The following is a 15,298-nucleotide window of genomic DNA, read 5'->3' as shown; positions in this document are numbered from 1 at the left end:
TATTCCATCTGATCACGAAAGGGAGCTTCCAAACTGAAAGTGGGCAAGAGTTCAGGTAAATGTGCAACACTTCAGTGATTTTGGTTGGATTAAAACCTATTTCACAGGACATAAAATCACGCCGCACTCATTTAAACTGAACTTCACTGCATCAATTCCGCACAGCTTGTGGCCACCGACATCCAGAATAAGGGAGCTGGGAAGCAAATCACACTGGAAAGCTGCAAATATCATTTCACAGCGGAGTCAGGGCAATAAGATTTCCTGAAATAGACTAACTCAGGGCAGAAGGTAAATTTCGGCTGTTGAAAAGAATACTGTCTCTTTAAAGAAAATAATGTTTTCCCCTTGATTGCCACGTCTTTTAACTGTGGAAATTCCGTCTTTTGAACCCTCTCAGGTACCCTGTCCTTGGGGTCGCACATATCGATGGCTTTCTAAACCAAAGCTGGTTCCAGAGCTTTTCAGTTGAAGCTGTACATCTAGATACTGAGAGAAAGGTGTATTACTGGGTCAGGGTTTTCCTGTATAGGGAAATGTGACCCCTTTCACATTGATCCTGCTGAACAGACTCTACAGAACTATTGCTGCATATGCTGGCACCGGGATTTGCTTATAATATCTCCCAGCCATATTGTCCATTCCAAGTAATGTAATGAGGAAACACTGCAATCAAAGGAGCTTGCTAGCAATCATTAATGTGAATGGGACACTTGGGGAATGGGGCGGGGAGATTATTTAACATTATCCAGAGATCAACGCATTTGAGATTAATCTCTCTACACAGACTCCATTAAATCAATTCATGTAACTGCAGAATGCTGTGCAGTACACTTTACCAGAGCTGCATTTACAGGCAGCAACATATGAGTAATTTACATTTGCTTTGTAGTCAGCGTGAGGTGGAACTCTCCAGCACAATAGGCACATTCTTTCTTCACATTTAGACAGTAGGTGAGGCCAAGCTGAGACACTGGCCAGGATTACACTTCTCAGAAGTTCTACTCTTTCCACTTGTGTACAGATGCAATGAGAATGTGTTCCCATCCTTCTCAAGTCCATGCCTTGCAGTCGACAGCACTACAAAGGTCCCTTGAACTGGTTGCCCGAGAGATGTTGTCTGATGGAAGGGTTTGAGCCAGCTGCATCCCCGAGCTTACGCCAGACCACCTGAAAAGTAGACACATTACACTTCAAATCTGGAGACTGACTTTCTCTTATATTTTCTTTCTACGCTCCAAACGCACCAGTATAAGAATGAACATCGCAAAAGGAATAGACCATTCAGCCCCTCTGGCCTGTTCTAGTAGATTATGGCCATTGTAGAACCCTACAGCGCAGAAGGAGGCCATTCGGCCCATCGAGTCTGTACCAACAACAATCCCACCCAGGCCCTATCCCCATCATCCAGCATGTTTACCCTGCTAATCTTTCTAACATATGCATCCCGGGACACTAATGGGCAATTTAGCATGGCCAATCAACCTAACCCGCATATTTTTGGAGCATGGGAGGAAACTGGAGCACCCGGAGGAAACCCATGTAGACACGGGGAGAATGTGCAAACACAGACAGTGACCCAAGGCAGGAATCTGACCCAGACCCTGACGTTGTGAGCCAGCAGTGCTAACCACTGTCTCACCGTGCCACCCCAAACATACTTCATTATGCTCGCTGCCTCTCTCCTATTTCCCAGACTGTGTAAAGATTGAGGTTCATTATGTGATTTCTTATTCTTTCTTTTTCACCCTCTGTTTTTCTTAAGCGTGAGATTCCCTGGGGCCCAGAGTCGATGTTGGAGAGCTCCCAGAGCTGCCTGCTGGCCGGACACCATTGTGACACCATCACTGCTGGGTCTATCCTGCTGAAGGGACACAGAAATATTGATGGTGGTGTCTGGAACATTATCTGTAAGGTATATGTCAGTCAGGCTTGTCTGTAAACCGCTCTCCCAATCTTGACCCAAGCCACAGATGTTAGTCTGGAGGACTTTGCAGGATCAACAGGTCTGGATTTGCTGTTGCCATTCGAGGGATCTATCCGGTTTAAGTCTTGTTGGACTTCATAGAGGCTTGAAACAACTTTGTTAGGTTTGTTAGGCCATTTCAGAGGGTATTTAAGAAGTTAACCACATTGCTGTGGGTCTGTAGTCACATGTAGGCCAGATCAGGTAAGGCAGATTTCCTTCCCTAAAAGACATTAGAGAACCAGGTGGGTTTTTACAACAATCGGCAATTGTTTTGTGGTCACTATGCGAAAGACGAGCTTTTAATTTCAGATTTTTTGATTTGAATTTAAATTCTACCAGCTGTTGTGGTGCTGTTTGAACCCATGCTCCCAGGTCATTCACCTGGACCTCTAGTTTAAGTGGACAGCACAGTGGCACAGTGGTTAACTCTGCTGCCTCACAGCGCCAGGTACCCGGGTTCAATTCTGGCCTTGCGTGACTGTGTGGAGTTTGCACATTCTCCTTGTGTCTGCATGGGTTTCCTCCGGGTGCTCCGGTTTCCTCCCACAGTCCGAAAATGTGCGGGTTAAGTTGATTGGCCATTCTAAATTGCCCCTTAGTGTTGGGGGAGTAGCAGGGTAAATACTAACGACAGAGCCTGATTGGGATTATTGTTAGTGCCTCCTTCTGCACTGTGGTGATTCTATGATTAGTCCAATGACATTACCATTGTATCCCCATCTCTCTCCTGATCTGTTAACTCCATTCCAACCTCCACAGGTTGTGCCTAACTTGCTGAATGTCTCCTGAATATTCTGTTTGCAATGAATCATTGGACTGAAAAGGCCATTGGAAATATTGTTCATCATGCAACTGCATAAGCTGTACGCTAACTCAACGGAGTTAGTCTTCCTGTTGATTTTAATCCATCAGGGTCTTGTGTTGAGTAAAGACTTTAATGTTCTAACTCTGGACAAACACAAGGGGGAAGAGTTTGACTTTGTCTGATTGTATAAACCTGGCTTTACTGAATCAGTGGTTTGTTTCATGCTTCCTCTGACAGGGCTAATAACTGGGAGATGTAAATGAGTTGCCAGTTCACTATCACTCATTGAACACTGTCACACATTATCAAACTCTACCCAAACCTTTTGTTTCTTATTTCCTAAATATAACTTTGCCATGTAGATTCCCACTGCGAGGGCCCGTTGAAAACAGGCAGTGCTATCTGATATTGTCCTGTCCTGGTGTGGTTTCACATTACTAAAACAACAGAATCCTTACGTTACACATCTCGCGAACAATGGCCTTCTCCTTCTCGCTCAAGTCATCGTGCTCGCAGTCTTCCGGCAACTGTCTGTCCAGGTTGTCGTGAACTTCCAGGACCTGGGAACCCGAAATGTACATCAGGTTAACAGTGAAGAAACTCTGGGTCAGTTACATGCATTCCAGGGTATAGCACATTCAGCTCTTCGTAATTATACAGAAATGTCCAGCAGTGTGTGTGGCCTAGCTTTCTAATTAGTCTCATGATGCACTGAGCCATACAGGCTGTACCTAGGTTCAGTGCCCCGTTTTGTACTAAGTTAACGGATTAATATAATATGAAACAGAAATTGACAAAATCAAAGAGGGAGCCTGATTACTAGCAAGTGATTCCTGATTTTTGTCTGAACATTGGTGGACAGCACAGAGGCATGTGGGCAGCGTTGGGGCACAGTGGTTAGCACTGTTGCCTCATAGTGCCAGGGACCCGGGTTCGAATCCCAGCTTGGGTCACTGTCTGAGTGGAGTTTGCACATTCTCCCTGTGTCTGTGTGGGTTTCCTCTGGGTGCTCTGGTTTCCTCCCACAGTTGAAAGATGTGCAGGTTAGGTGGATTGGCCATGCTAAATTATCCCTTAGTGTCAGGGGGAATAGCTAGGGTAAATGTATTGGGTTATGGGGACAGGGCGTGAGTGAGATTGTGGGTGGTGCAGGCTCGATGGGCCAAATGGCCTCCTTCTGCACTGGAGGATTCTGTGATCTATGATTAGGTGTGGCCGTGATGCCCTCCAATGTCAATAAGCCTGCTGGTAATCATTCCCCATACTCTCATCTGGCCACCTGTGCCAGAGCAGCACTGGCACTGAGGGTAGGCACCGCAGCAGCAGCCCATCCCTCTGAGAGAGGAGGAAGATGGAGTTTTAAAAAATATATTGAGTAAGAAATTACATTTAAAAACTTAAATGCAGCGGTAGTGCATATTAATGGGCTAGAAAGTTGTCTTTGACAATAAGATCATAAAGGGTATGGCTGTATTGTTTGCCTAGTATACAGCCCAACCAAGCCTGTGCTCTACTAAAGTCAATGGAATCACATAAAGGACATATTCACCAGCCAAAACACGCTCACTAGGTCATTCAGACCCTCCAGCCTGTTCAATTAGCTCAATTAGAGTTTGGTCGATTGATATCTCACACACAGTGGTTCCATAATCCTTAAAATCACTGTCTAACAAAATATGTTAAATGGGCAGCACGGTGGCACAGTGATTAGCGCTACTGCCTCACAGCGCCAGGGACCCGGGTTCAATTCCGTCCTTGGGTCACTGTCTGTGTGGAGTTTGCATGTTCTCCCCGTGTCTGCACGGGTTTCCTCCAGATGCTCTGATTAGGTGGACTGATCATGGTAAATTGCCCCTTAGTGTCCAGAGACGTGTGGGTTCGGGGGATTAGCGGGATAAACGTGTGGGGTTATGGGTGGGGCGGGGTGGGGGGTAAGGGGAATGGGGTAAGGATTGGGCCTGGATAAGGTGTTGGAGAGACAATGCAGACTCAATGGGTTGAAAGCCCCCTTCTGCACAGTAAGGATTCAATGATTCTCTGAAATTCAGTATTGAAATTTTCAGTTGACACCACTCTCCTCCCCCCTCCGCTCCCATCTGGCCTCAACAACTTTGGGTGTGGGGGGGTGGGTGAGGCAAGAGAGTTGCAGATTTGCACCAGCCCCCTTTCGCAGTGACACAATGACAGTGAAAGATCTTCCATGTGGCAACAAAGATGAACTCCCATCTTCAGAGCTGTGAAATGTCCAAAAGGTGGCCACACTTGAGGTATGATTAATTGCAGCCTCTCTGTTAATGGAATTAGTGCTGGCTCCCAGGACACACATGCTTATTTGTCTCTGAGAAAAGACCAGCTGCCTGTAAAAGCTATTGCAACAAGGCCACTGATACGCTGTTTCTGTGGAAAATTATGGAATTGGACAAAACACTGGTAAATCTCATAATCCCACGTAAGCAAAAGAAAAAAGCAGAAAGTGACCTCCTCGGATAGATTTTAGGAATCGCTGCTGCAGGATTGGAGTGGTGTGACATGCAAGGAGCTCCCTAATGGGATTTAGAGTCATGGGGATAGACAGCACAGAAACAGGCCCTTCAGCCCAACTCGTCCATGCTGACCAGGTTTCCTAAGCTAAACTAGTCTCATTTTATGCTAAATTCTCCCTCGGTGTACCCGAATAGACGCCGGTGTGTAGCGACTAGGGGGTTTTCACAGTAACTTCATTGCATGTTAACGTATGCCTATTTGTGACGAATAAATTAACTTTGCCAGTGTTTGGCCCAGATCCTTCTAAACCTTTCCCATCCATGTAGCTGTCCAAATGTATTTTAAATGTTGTAATTGTAGCTGCCTTTACCATCTCCTCCGGCAGCTCATTCCCTATATGCATCATCCTCTGTGTGAAAAGATTGTCCCCCACCACCCCCCAGCCACCACCACAGCAGCCCCCCCCCACAACCCTGCCCCCCCCCCCCCAGGCCCCTTTCATTGCTGGTTAACCCTGCAAGTGGGGTTGGCTGTAACTTCCCTTCTCCACCGCACCGGCAAACAAAACTCTTGCGCAGGTTGACAAAGTGACTGATCCATAAAAGGAATGGGCCCAATAACAGGACAGTGTTCCCAGAATCCGGTAAAAGAAAACGCGAAGTAAAAACAGAATTGGATTTGTCCGGTCGTTGTAAAACGGTGGCCTCGTTAAACCCTCTGCGAGGAATCCTCGCCTTAGCGCACGGGAAACGGACTCCATAGACTTGGCATGAAGGGTGAACAGAATGGGTGGGGGAGGGGGGAGGGGGAGGAGGAAGGGGAGGTAACGAGATGGAGCCGGAACATTAAAGATCTTACAAACTTCTAACGTCCTCACAGAATGGAAGCAAATAACTTGAGGGGCAGCAGGTGCACATGGGAAGGCATCTGTCGCTAGGAATGGTTTTTAGATGCCCATCATTACTTTATTGGTGGGGGCTGTTTTAAGAGCAAGGGAGAGTAGAGGTGACAAAAGGCCTATTGATTGTGAATGGCTAATCCACAGAACAAGACGGGCCTGTCTCCAGATTAGCCCAGATGGAGCTGGGAATGAGAAGTAACAACGTGTCAGACGGAGGAGGGCCGGTTGGGGATTTGGGTGGGTGGGGGGAGTTGGGGGGTGGGTAGCAAGACAGAAGGAGAACTGGACACCAAAGTGAAAAAAGATAGCCCTGTGAACAAAACGAAAATAAACTCTGGGAAAAAAAACACTGCCATTTATTTGAAGGACTGTTTTCGTCATGGGTGATTGACGCGGGACTGGCTGGGTTGTTTTGTTTTATAGTCACTGATTACCTTTGTCAGTCTGACAAAAGAACACAAGGTTCGGGCTCTGAAGCACATTCGCCTGCTCTCCAGATACAGGAAACAAACGTTTCCAGCCCCCCCAGTTCGCAGAATCACTTTGTTGTTATTTCAGTTAAGGGTGCAGTTAAGTCTGCACCCTTAGCAAGGTCCAGTTTTTTTTTCCCCTCAGTGAATAAAGGCATTGCCTTGAGTGGGGGTGGGAAGGGATCTGCAGCATTTTACCTTCATCGCATGCACTACAGCCTCTGGCTTTTGGGCAGTTTGTATGAATCCAGGTGGAACCACTGGAACACTGGGGTCCCCAGTCACCAGCCACGGAGGACCCTGTTCAAAAAAGACAAAAGTCGTGAACACACTGCGTACACCAACAGGATGCAGTGGCAGGCGGAGAGGGATGGGGAAAGGGAAAGCCAGAGAGGGAGAGAGAGATAAAATGAAAGGAAAAGGCGGCGAGAAGGGGAGTAGCGTAGATTTGAACTTTATTTATTAGTCACAAGTAAGGCTTACATTAACACTGCAATAAAGTTATTAGGGAAGAGGTGGGATTGGAAAGGAAAGGAGAGGATGGGGGGAGGGAGGTGGATGGCTAGAGAATGGAGGATGAGAGAGGGGCAGAAAGGATGAGCGAGAGAGAGAAACAAGGAGTGGGGAATAAAATTGGAGAGAGAGGAATAGGTCGGAGTAACGGAAATAAAGAAGAGACACTGATGGGTGTTTGGGAAGGGTGTGGGGGAGGTTGGTGGAGTGGTGCCAAGGAATGGAAGGGAGCAGAGAGAAAGGGAGGGGAGGGAAAGGAATAGGTAAGTGAGGAAGGAAAGAGGAGGGGAAGACTAGGTGAGGAGAAAGAGAATGAGACTAGGGGAAGCAAAGAAAAAAATGTACCAGGTAACGAAAATGAGAGAGGTGGAAATGGGTGCAGTTTAGTCAGCAAAGCTGTGGGATTTTCAGCAATAACTCAATTACTTGCTTAAACTAGATACCATCAAAACACATCCATTTGCAAATACGATCCTGTGGCGAGAATATAATTTGCAGAACAAGATGCGACGGAACAATACAAGGTTATCCAATTGCTCCTGGGAACAGATCTTCTTAAAAGTAAATGGTGCAACTTAAACCTTTACAAACACTTCCACATTTCTTGCACCAAGGATGAAAGGAATGGACGGCTGCAACACTTGAGTGTTTTCAGTGTGGGTGAGCCCACAACAAGTGACTACCACACACCAGGAATAATAGGCCTTTTCCTGCCTCCACCATTCAACACCAAGAGAGTTTTCAGCCAGGAACAATGAAACAATTTTCTAATTCAACTATAAACATCCCCAACTAACCCAGCAATACTACACCTGCCTCCAGGCATCATTTGTTTTAGGTTAATGTATGTGTCACTGCTAACAAAAGAATGTAGAATAGACTTTCAAGTAGGTTAAAATAGCTTTGAGGAATTAAATCAATGGCTTCTCATCCTCCCTCGAGCCAAGGAAATAGACTCATGTCACAGAGTTTGAGGGAGATCTTTTTTAAAAGTGCCATGAGTTGAATATAACGGAAAAGTTTTTTGATTTGACTTCTTATTGTTACATATATTAGTATACAGTGAAAAGTATTGTTTCTTGCACGCTATACAGGCAAAGCATACTGTTCGTAGAGAAGGAGAGAGTGCAGAATGTAGTGTTCCAGTCATAGCTAGGGTGTAGAGAAAGATCGACTTAATTCAAGGTGGGTCCATTCAAAAGCAGGTAAGAAGCTGTTCCTGAGTTGGTTGGTATGTGACTGCAGATTTTTGTATCGCTTTCCCAACGGAAGAAGGTGGAAGACAGAATGTCTGGGGTGCTTGAAGTTACAGCAGGAATTGCACATTGCAGCAGAGTTCCTTTCTCCATTAAGAGGCTCTATTGGGGCAGTAGTAGAAATGCATGGTGAGATTATAAGCTGTTCACTTGCACAGAATTAAAAGCAGATTCATATAGAAGGTACAACACGGACACAGGTCAGCCAGCCAAAGCAGAGTCTCCATTTATCCTCCATATCTCTGGAGCATGATACTTGTTCTAATCACTGCTCTCAGGACTTCTGTAAACGTTGTTCAGATTACAGGATAACAATGTCGAAGCTGTATAACCATATTTTATCTTACTAAATTCTTTTCTATTACTGAATAAGGAGACATTGTTTGTCGAAGCTTTTCATCTGTACTCATCAGGACAATTCGCAAGAATACAATGCAAGGGAAATGAACAAATATATACTGTATGAACAGAGCGTCGATTGGTTGGCGAGTGGACTCTTGATTAGTAGAGGCATTGCATGAAGAAGGTATGAGTTGATGGTAACTGACAGTTAACTGCCAAACTTTGTTTGAAATTTAAATCACTTGACTCTGATTGGTTCAGATATTGCCCTGAGGAATGAACCAGCAAATTGTTGTCATTTATTTTGTTTAGCTGAAGCAGAAACAATGTGTGAACCTCTCTTTCTGTCTGCAATGAACAGAGCCCTGTGTAGAACATAGAACATAGAAAAACTACAGCACAAATAGGCCCTTCGGCCCACAAGTTGCACTGATGATATCCATACCTACCGGGTTACCTATAACCCTCAATTCTATTAAGTCCCATGTACTCATCCAGAAGTCTCTTAAAAGACCCTATCGAATTTGCCTCCACCACCACCGACGGCAGCCGATTCCACTCACCCACCACCCTCTGAGTGAAAAAATTACCCCTGACATCTCCTCTGTACCTACTCCCCAGCACCTTAAACCTGTGTCCTCTCGTAGCAACCACTCCAGCCCTTGGAAAAAGCCTCTGAGAATCCACCCGATCTATACCTCTCAACATCTTATACACCTCCATCAGGTCACCTCTCATCCTTCATCATATTCTTGCGTATTAATATATGTAGCTTCCAGTACCTGCAAATGTGTCGCACTGTGGGCCTGACTGACAGTCTTAAATGGGTTGTCAGTATAATTCTTAATACACTGAGAATTATTTAGCAAATGCTAAATTGCAGAATCACATCTAATGTTGGACACTGTGTTTTGAGTTTTTCAAGCACAGGTGGGTTTGTTACAGTTTGCACCTTGTCCATTGCAAACAGTAGAAGGGACATGCTGTTTGATACAATCCACCAGTCTTTGGGATGTATGGCCTACATAGCTGGCATCATAATGGCACTGAAATTCATATACCACCTTATTCAATCATATGATAGATAGAAAGTACTTTTTTGGTTTGATGGCAGCATTCTGTTATTGGCGAACAGCGCTTGTGTCACTACTATAGAGCAGCAGCATGAAACAGCTAGCTTCACCTGTTTCTGAAATATTTTCAGGATAATCAGGTAGATCGAGAACTTTCCAAGGCTGAAAATGGTGGCTTTTGGCTCATTCCTGATTTGTGTGATATACCGCGAGCAATGATCCAATTGGGACAGCCAAAGCAGGATATCTTTAATGTGGCCTGTTTCAGCAGCAAGTTGTATGGTGAGACATTAACTTGGATCCTATTTATCAGCTTGCTGATAAGGACAATCTTATAGCCTGCGGAACTGGAAGAATTCCAACATGTATTTCACCAATCAAGGTAGGATTGCAAACCACCTCACAGATTTCTCAACTAGTATGCCAATGAAAGGAAGTCCATCTGACTGTTTCTATTTCAAAGGTGAACTAGAGTGCAGGACACAGATGCTGCCTGGTGTTAAGGCAGGCTGTTTAAATGGCCTGCCTCAGTACTATGGGGCTTCGTCCCAATTGTAATAAAAATAGAGAGGCCCTTTTGGCCTTAGCCTTCACATCCCTCACTCTCCCCCAACACACACACTCCCCAGACCCACATCTATAGAACCTCAGATGCCCCCTTACACATGACTCATGGACCCTCATGGCCCCGTGTCAAGACAAGGACACCTACCCATCCCTATGTCCCTCACACCCCCATGCCAACAGATGCCCCTTTCTACCCCCATATTCCCTCATGCCAAGCTACAGCACTTCCATGCCCATTTACCCACCATACACTGTACAGAACCAATGAACCCTATAGTGAAAGTGGGATGTATAAAAATACTTTTCAAGGAAAGTTATTCATTGATAAATTTCCACTTTTGAAAAGAAACATTGTTTTTACTACTAGGGCTCGGGGTTTAGTACTCTCATAGATGTCGGGCTCTCAGCCAAGAATACATAATGAAGATTTGCTGAGAGCACAGAAATCTATTAGTGGATTCAAACACTTAAACCTTAGTGAAAACATTGTTTGATTGAAAGCTCCAACTCTCTGATCTATGCTGCCAATTGAACAATGTTTACACAAAATAAATAGATTTCAAGTGCTTGCTGTTTCTGTTTTTGATACTTGGAAAGGCTTGAACAATTGACATTTTTCAGGGGCTTTGAGGGGGAGAGCTAAATGGCAGTGATTTAACCTGAGGATCACAGCACCTCGGTCAAGGGGCAAGGTTGAGGAGACAGGTCTTCATGAATAACCTCAGCTGGTACGGGAATTGAACCCACGATGACGGCATCATGACCCAGTGTCCAGCCAACGGAGCTAACCCTTGTATTATGGGTCAATCCAGTGGACATCTGTGGTTGCACCAGGAAACTTTTAGGCAATGAATCTCTTCCTTCTTCCACTCTACCACAGACTCTAATCTCTCCATCCCTTTCACTTGCATAAAATCTACTGCACCATCTCGTTCTGTTCCTCCCCCAGCCCGTTCTGAGGAAAGGTCATCAACCTGAAACATTAACCCCGGTTCACTCTCTTCACAGGTGCTGAAGTGTATTTCCAGCACTTTCTGCTCTATATTAACTGACCTCATTCTGCTTTGTAGGACTTTGCTATTCACAGTGTGACTATAAAATGAAAACACTTCAAAAAGTACTTCAGTGGATATGAAACTCTTTGGAGTATACTGAATGTGTGAAGAGCTTCTGTAAAAAGGCAACTCCTTTCTTTTTTCTGTTTGAAATGGCCTTGAAACTTCTTTTCTATTACATTTTGGTTAAATCCAGGTAAAATCCTCTTCTGCGCTTCTCTGCTGGGGACTCTTAGCATTCTGTTACCCCAATTATTTGTATGTTCAAATGTTCCTTCTCCCCCCCTGCCCTCACTTATCTTAGTCTCCCAGCGCAGACTTCATATCTGAACACATTCCCCTTTCATGCACGGCTGCACAAAGCGATGACCCCATTAACCGTGAGCGCAGGGAAGGGAGGGACAACTATTCTCCCGTCAGGGGAATGACTGCTTCCTGCCAGAATAATCAACCTGCACGTTGGCCATTACTCAATCTCGGCACCAGTTCCATTTCAACCAGTGAAAACATTATTCCTGGTGCAATGAAATGGGTCATTCAGAGTAAGTGACCCAGGGTGTGTTCGTCTGGGCTTCTCACATTTCTTCCATGAGCTTCCTCCCATCAATGTTAAAAAAACAAACCGCTGCTATCAGGCTTGAAAACCTACTCATTCATGCAGAGAGATTGATGCGGTACATCCATCTCCTGCATCTGTCCTGCTCGAAATACCAACCCCTACCCCAGATTTCTATCACTGCACCTGCTCCTTTCCAACTTTCCAAACTTAACTGTTTAAATAACAATATTCTGCTGAATTAATCAATGTTAGTCACCCTCTGCATTAATGTTGAAGACCATAAGACATAGGAGCAGAGTTAGGCCACTCGGCCCATCGAGTCTGCTCCACCATTCAATCATGGCTGATATTTTTCTCATCCCCATTCCCCTGCCTTTTCCCCGTAACCCCTGATCCCCTTATTAATCAAGAACCTATCTATCTCTGTCTTAAAGATACTCAATGACTTGGCCTCCACAGCCTTCCTTGGCAAAGAGTTCCACAGATTCACAACTCTCTGGCTGAAGAAATTCCTCCTTATCTCTGTTTTAAAGGATCACCCCTTTGAGCTTACACAAAACCTACAAGTATTTTTGCCTTACATGATTCTTGTGAAATTCTGCTCCCTGTGTTTTGAATGAGTTGTGTGGAGTGTGGGTAATACGACACTTCCCACTGCCTTGGAAAAGCAGCCAGTACAATCAAGGAGCCCACACCCTCTGGACATTCTCTCTTTCACCCTCTTCCTCCAGGAAATAGATACAAAAGTCTGAGAACACATACCAACCAACTCAAGAACAGCTTCTTCCCTGCTGCCATCAGACTTCTGAATGGTCCCACTGCACATTAAGCTGATCTTTCTCTTCACCCTATCGGTAACTGCAACACTACATTCTGCACCCTTTCCTTTCCTTGTCCCCTGTGTACCCTATGAATGATATGATTTGTCTGTCTGGCATGCAATAAACAATACTTTCCAATACAATACATATGACAATAATAAATCAAGTCAATTGTTAAAATTAAATTTAAATACGTCTCTCTGGCTGTTCTACTGGGCTAACCCATCGAACCATTGGGGATTGCCTTGGAGTTAAATCACATAATCTCATGGAGGCTGAAGCCTGAATTGTAAGCCTAACGTTTGCTTCTAAAGTTGTCATCCTTGGCTCAATGTTGTACTTTTGCTCAAGTCCAATCTAGACCGACACTCCCGTGCTGTCCTGAAGGAGTGCTCCGCCATTAAAGCTATGACTTTCAGATAATATTGTAAACCAAGGCACTGCTTGCCCTTGTTGGTAGGTGGGAAAGATGCCATGGCACGAGTTCACAGAAGCATCCTGGCCAATATTTATCTCTCAACCAACACCCAAAATCTGGTCACTATCACACTGTTGTTGTGGAATCTTGCTGTGCAAATTGGTTGCTGCATTCCGTACATTGCTATTGAGCACGTTTTAGAGGGATTTCATTGGTTGCATAGTGCCAGTGGGCATCCTGAGTTCATGGAAGGTGCTACATAAATACAAATCCTTTTAGGATTGAAGGTACTCAGTAGGTCAAAGCCACAAAGCAGGGTAACAAGGGTTGACAGGTACACACTGACTTCAAACTCCATCTGTCATATTCAGAACTCTCGAGTGCTTCTGTGGACTACACGTCACCTTGAATATTTTTACCCATCACTCATATCCAGTGGTTACAACTAGGATGGGATTTCTCAAGCCCTGAGCAGGTTAACTTCTGATTTCACATCGACTTGTTAAGGGAACATCTCACAGATCTCGGACTGCCACAATTCCTTATGGAGAGGAGTTGTCATATCTAAATATTCTTTGAAAGGAAAATGCCAATCACCTAACCCACCTATATCCATTTGTAAATTTCTTATTTCAACTTAGTATCCCACCTATTTTAGTGCCATCTGCATATTTGACCACATACTTTCTACTCCTGTATCCAAGTCATCAACATAAGTTGTAAATAGGTGGAGGCCAAAAACTGAACCCTATGTTATCCCAGAAATTGCATCTTGCCAACCAGAAAAAGATCCGTCCATCCCAATTCTCTGCTTTCTGTCAGTTAGCCAGTTTTCTATCAGTGCTGATAAATTACCCCTAACCCCGTGTGATCTTACCTTGCCCATTAACCCTCTGTGTGGCACCTTATCATAGGTCTCCCTGCAGTCCAGATATGCTACATGTACAGGATCCCCATTATCCACTTAGCTTGTTACATCTTCAAAGAACTCTAGCAAATTAGTCACACATGATTTACCCCTCGTAAAACCATGATGATTCCGATGGATTGTCTTTTAAGGCCTTTGTTCTGCTGGGCAGATCTGACTGGTGTGATACTGAGCTTCATCTGTTTATGTCTGGATTACGAGTCCAGCAGTAATATCACTACACCACTGTCCGCCCCCTCCCCCCCATTCAAACTGCATGTGTGGACATCAAAAGCGGATAGGACCTAAGCTTTTGGTCACCCATTCTGGTCGCCAGACTACCAGAAGGATGTGGATGCTATGAAAAGGGTGCAGAAGAGGTTTATTAGGATGTTGCCTGGTCTGGAAGGTATTAGCTATAAGGAGAGGTTGGATAAATTCAGTTTGTTCTCACCGAAACAACGGAGGTTGAGGAGGGACCTGATAAGGGTTTACAAGATTATGAATGACATGGACAGAGTCTTTCCTTGGGTTGAAAAGTCAAATACCAGGGGAAATAGATTTACAGTGCATTGGGAAAAGTTTAGAGGAGATGTACGAGGCAATTTTTTACAGAGAGGGTGATGAATGTCTGGAACGTGCTGCCCAGGGAGGTGGTGGGAGCTGGTACAATAGCAACATTTAAGGGCAACTAGACAAATACATGAATAGGATGGGAATGGAAGGATACGGACTCTGTAAGTGCATATGGTTTTAATTTAAGCAGCACCATGATTGACGCAGGCTTAGAGGGCCGAAGGGCCTGTTCCTATTCTGTACTTTTCTTTGTTCTTTGTTACAATGACCATATTTTTGAATACACCAGTGTGAAGTGTGTTTCTCAATACTGAAAGTACTAAATAAATGCCTCTTGTTATTGATGCTGTTGACGTAATTTAGACCAGTGAAAGGAAGGTACCATGTTGATGTCCAATGTTTTCTGCCCATTCAACAATGAGAGATTTCATTAGGGCAGGACTCAGCTTGCTACCATATGTCAGTGCCAACTCATGAACGCACCCACTGCCTCTACCAGCTGCTGTGAGTCTGCTCGTATGGTCACATGTCATCCGTATGTCTGTGCAGTACCTGAGTGATGAAGCACCGAGGTCATTTAGC

At 44.7% G+C, this 15,298-nt stretch overlaps 1 protein-coding gene across 5 annotated transcripts in view; it reads right to left on the bottom strand.

Moving 5' to 3' along the window:
* Positions 1–694: 694 nt before the first annotated feature.
* Positions 695–15,298, bottom strand: part of ccdc85ca (coiled-coil domain containing 85C, a) — a 216,484-nt gene continuing 201,880 nt past the window's right edge. For 4 of the 5 annotated variants that reach the window (XM_080202321.1, XM_080202322.1, XM_080202324.1 and 1 more), the window contains 3 exons: positions 6,828–6,929; positions 3,233–3,334; positions 695–1,170 (listed from right to left, as the gene is read on the bottom strand). In XM_080202321.1, the coding sequence (XP_080058447.1) occupies positions 1,081–1,170; positions 3,233–3,334; positions 6,828–6,929 (294 nt within the window). In that variant the 3' untranslated portion in view covers positions 695–1,080. The remainder of the gene's footprint in view (positions 1,171–3,232; positions 3,335–6,827; positions 6,930–15,298) is intronic. The other variant, XM_080202323.1, reaches the window with a different exon arrangement.

This window comes from Carcharhinus amblyrhynchos, chromosome 14 (assembly GCF_965287045.1).
Source record: "Carcharhinus amblyrhynchos chromosome 14, sCarAmb.v2.hapA, whole genome shotgun sequence".
NCBI classification, from domain to species: domain Eukaryota; kingdom Metazoa; phylum Chordata; class Chondrichthyes; order Carcharhiniformes; family Carcharhinidae; genus Carcharhinus; species Carcharhinus amblyrhynchos.
This window is presented reverse-complemented; position numbering and strand designations above follow the sequence as displayed.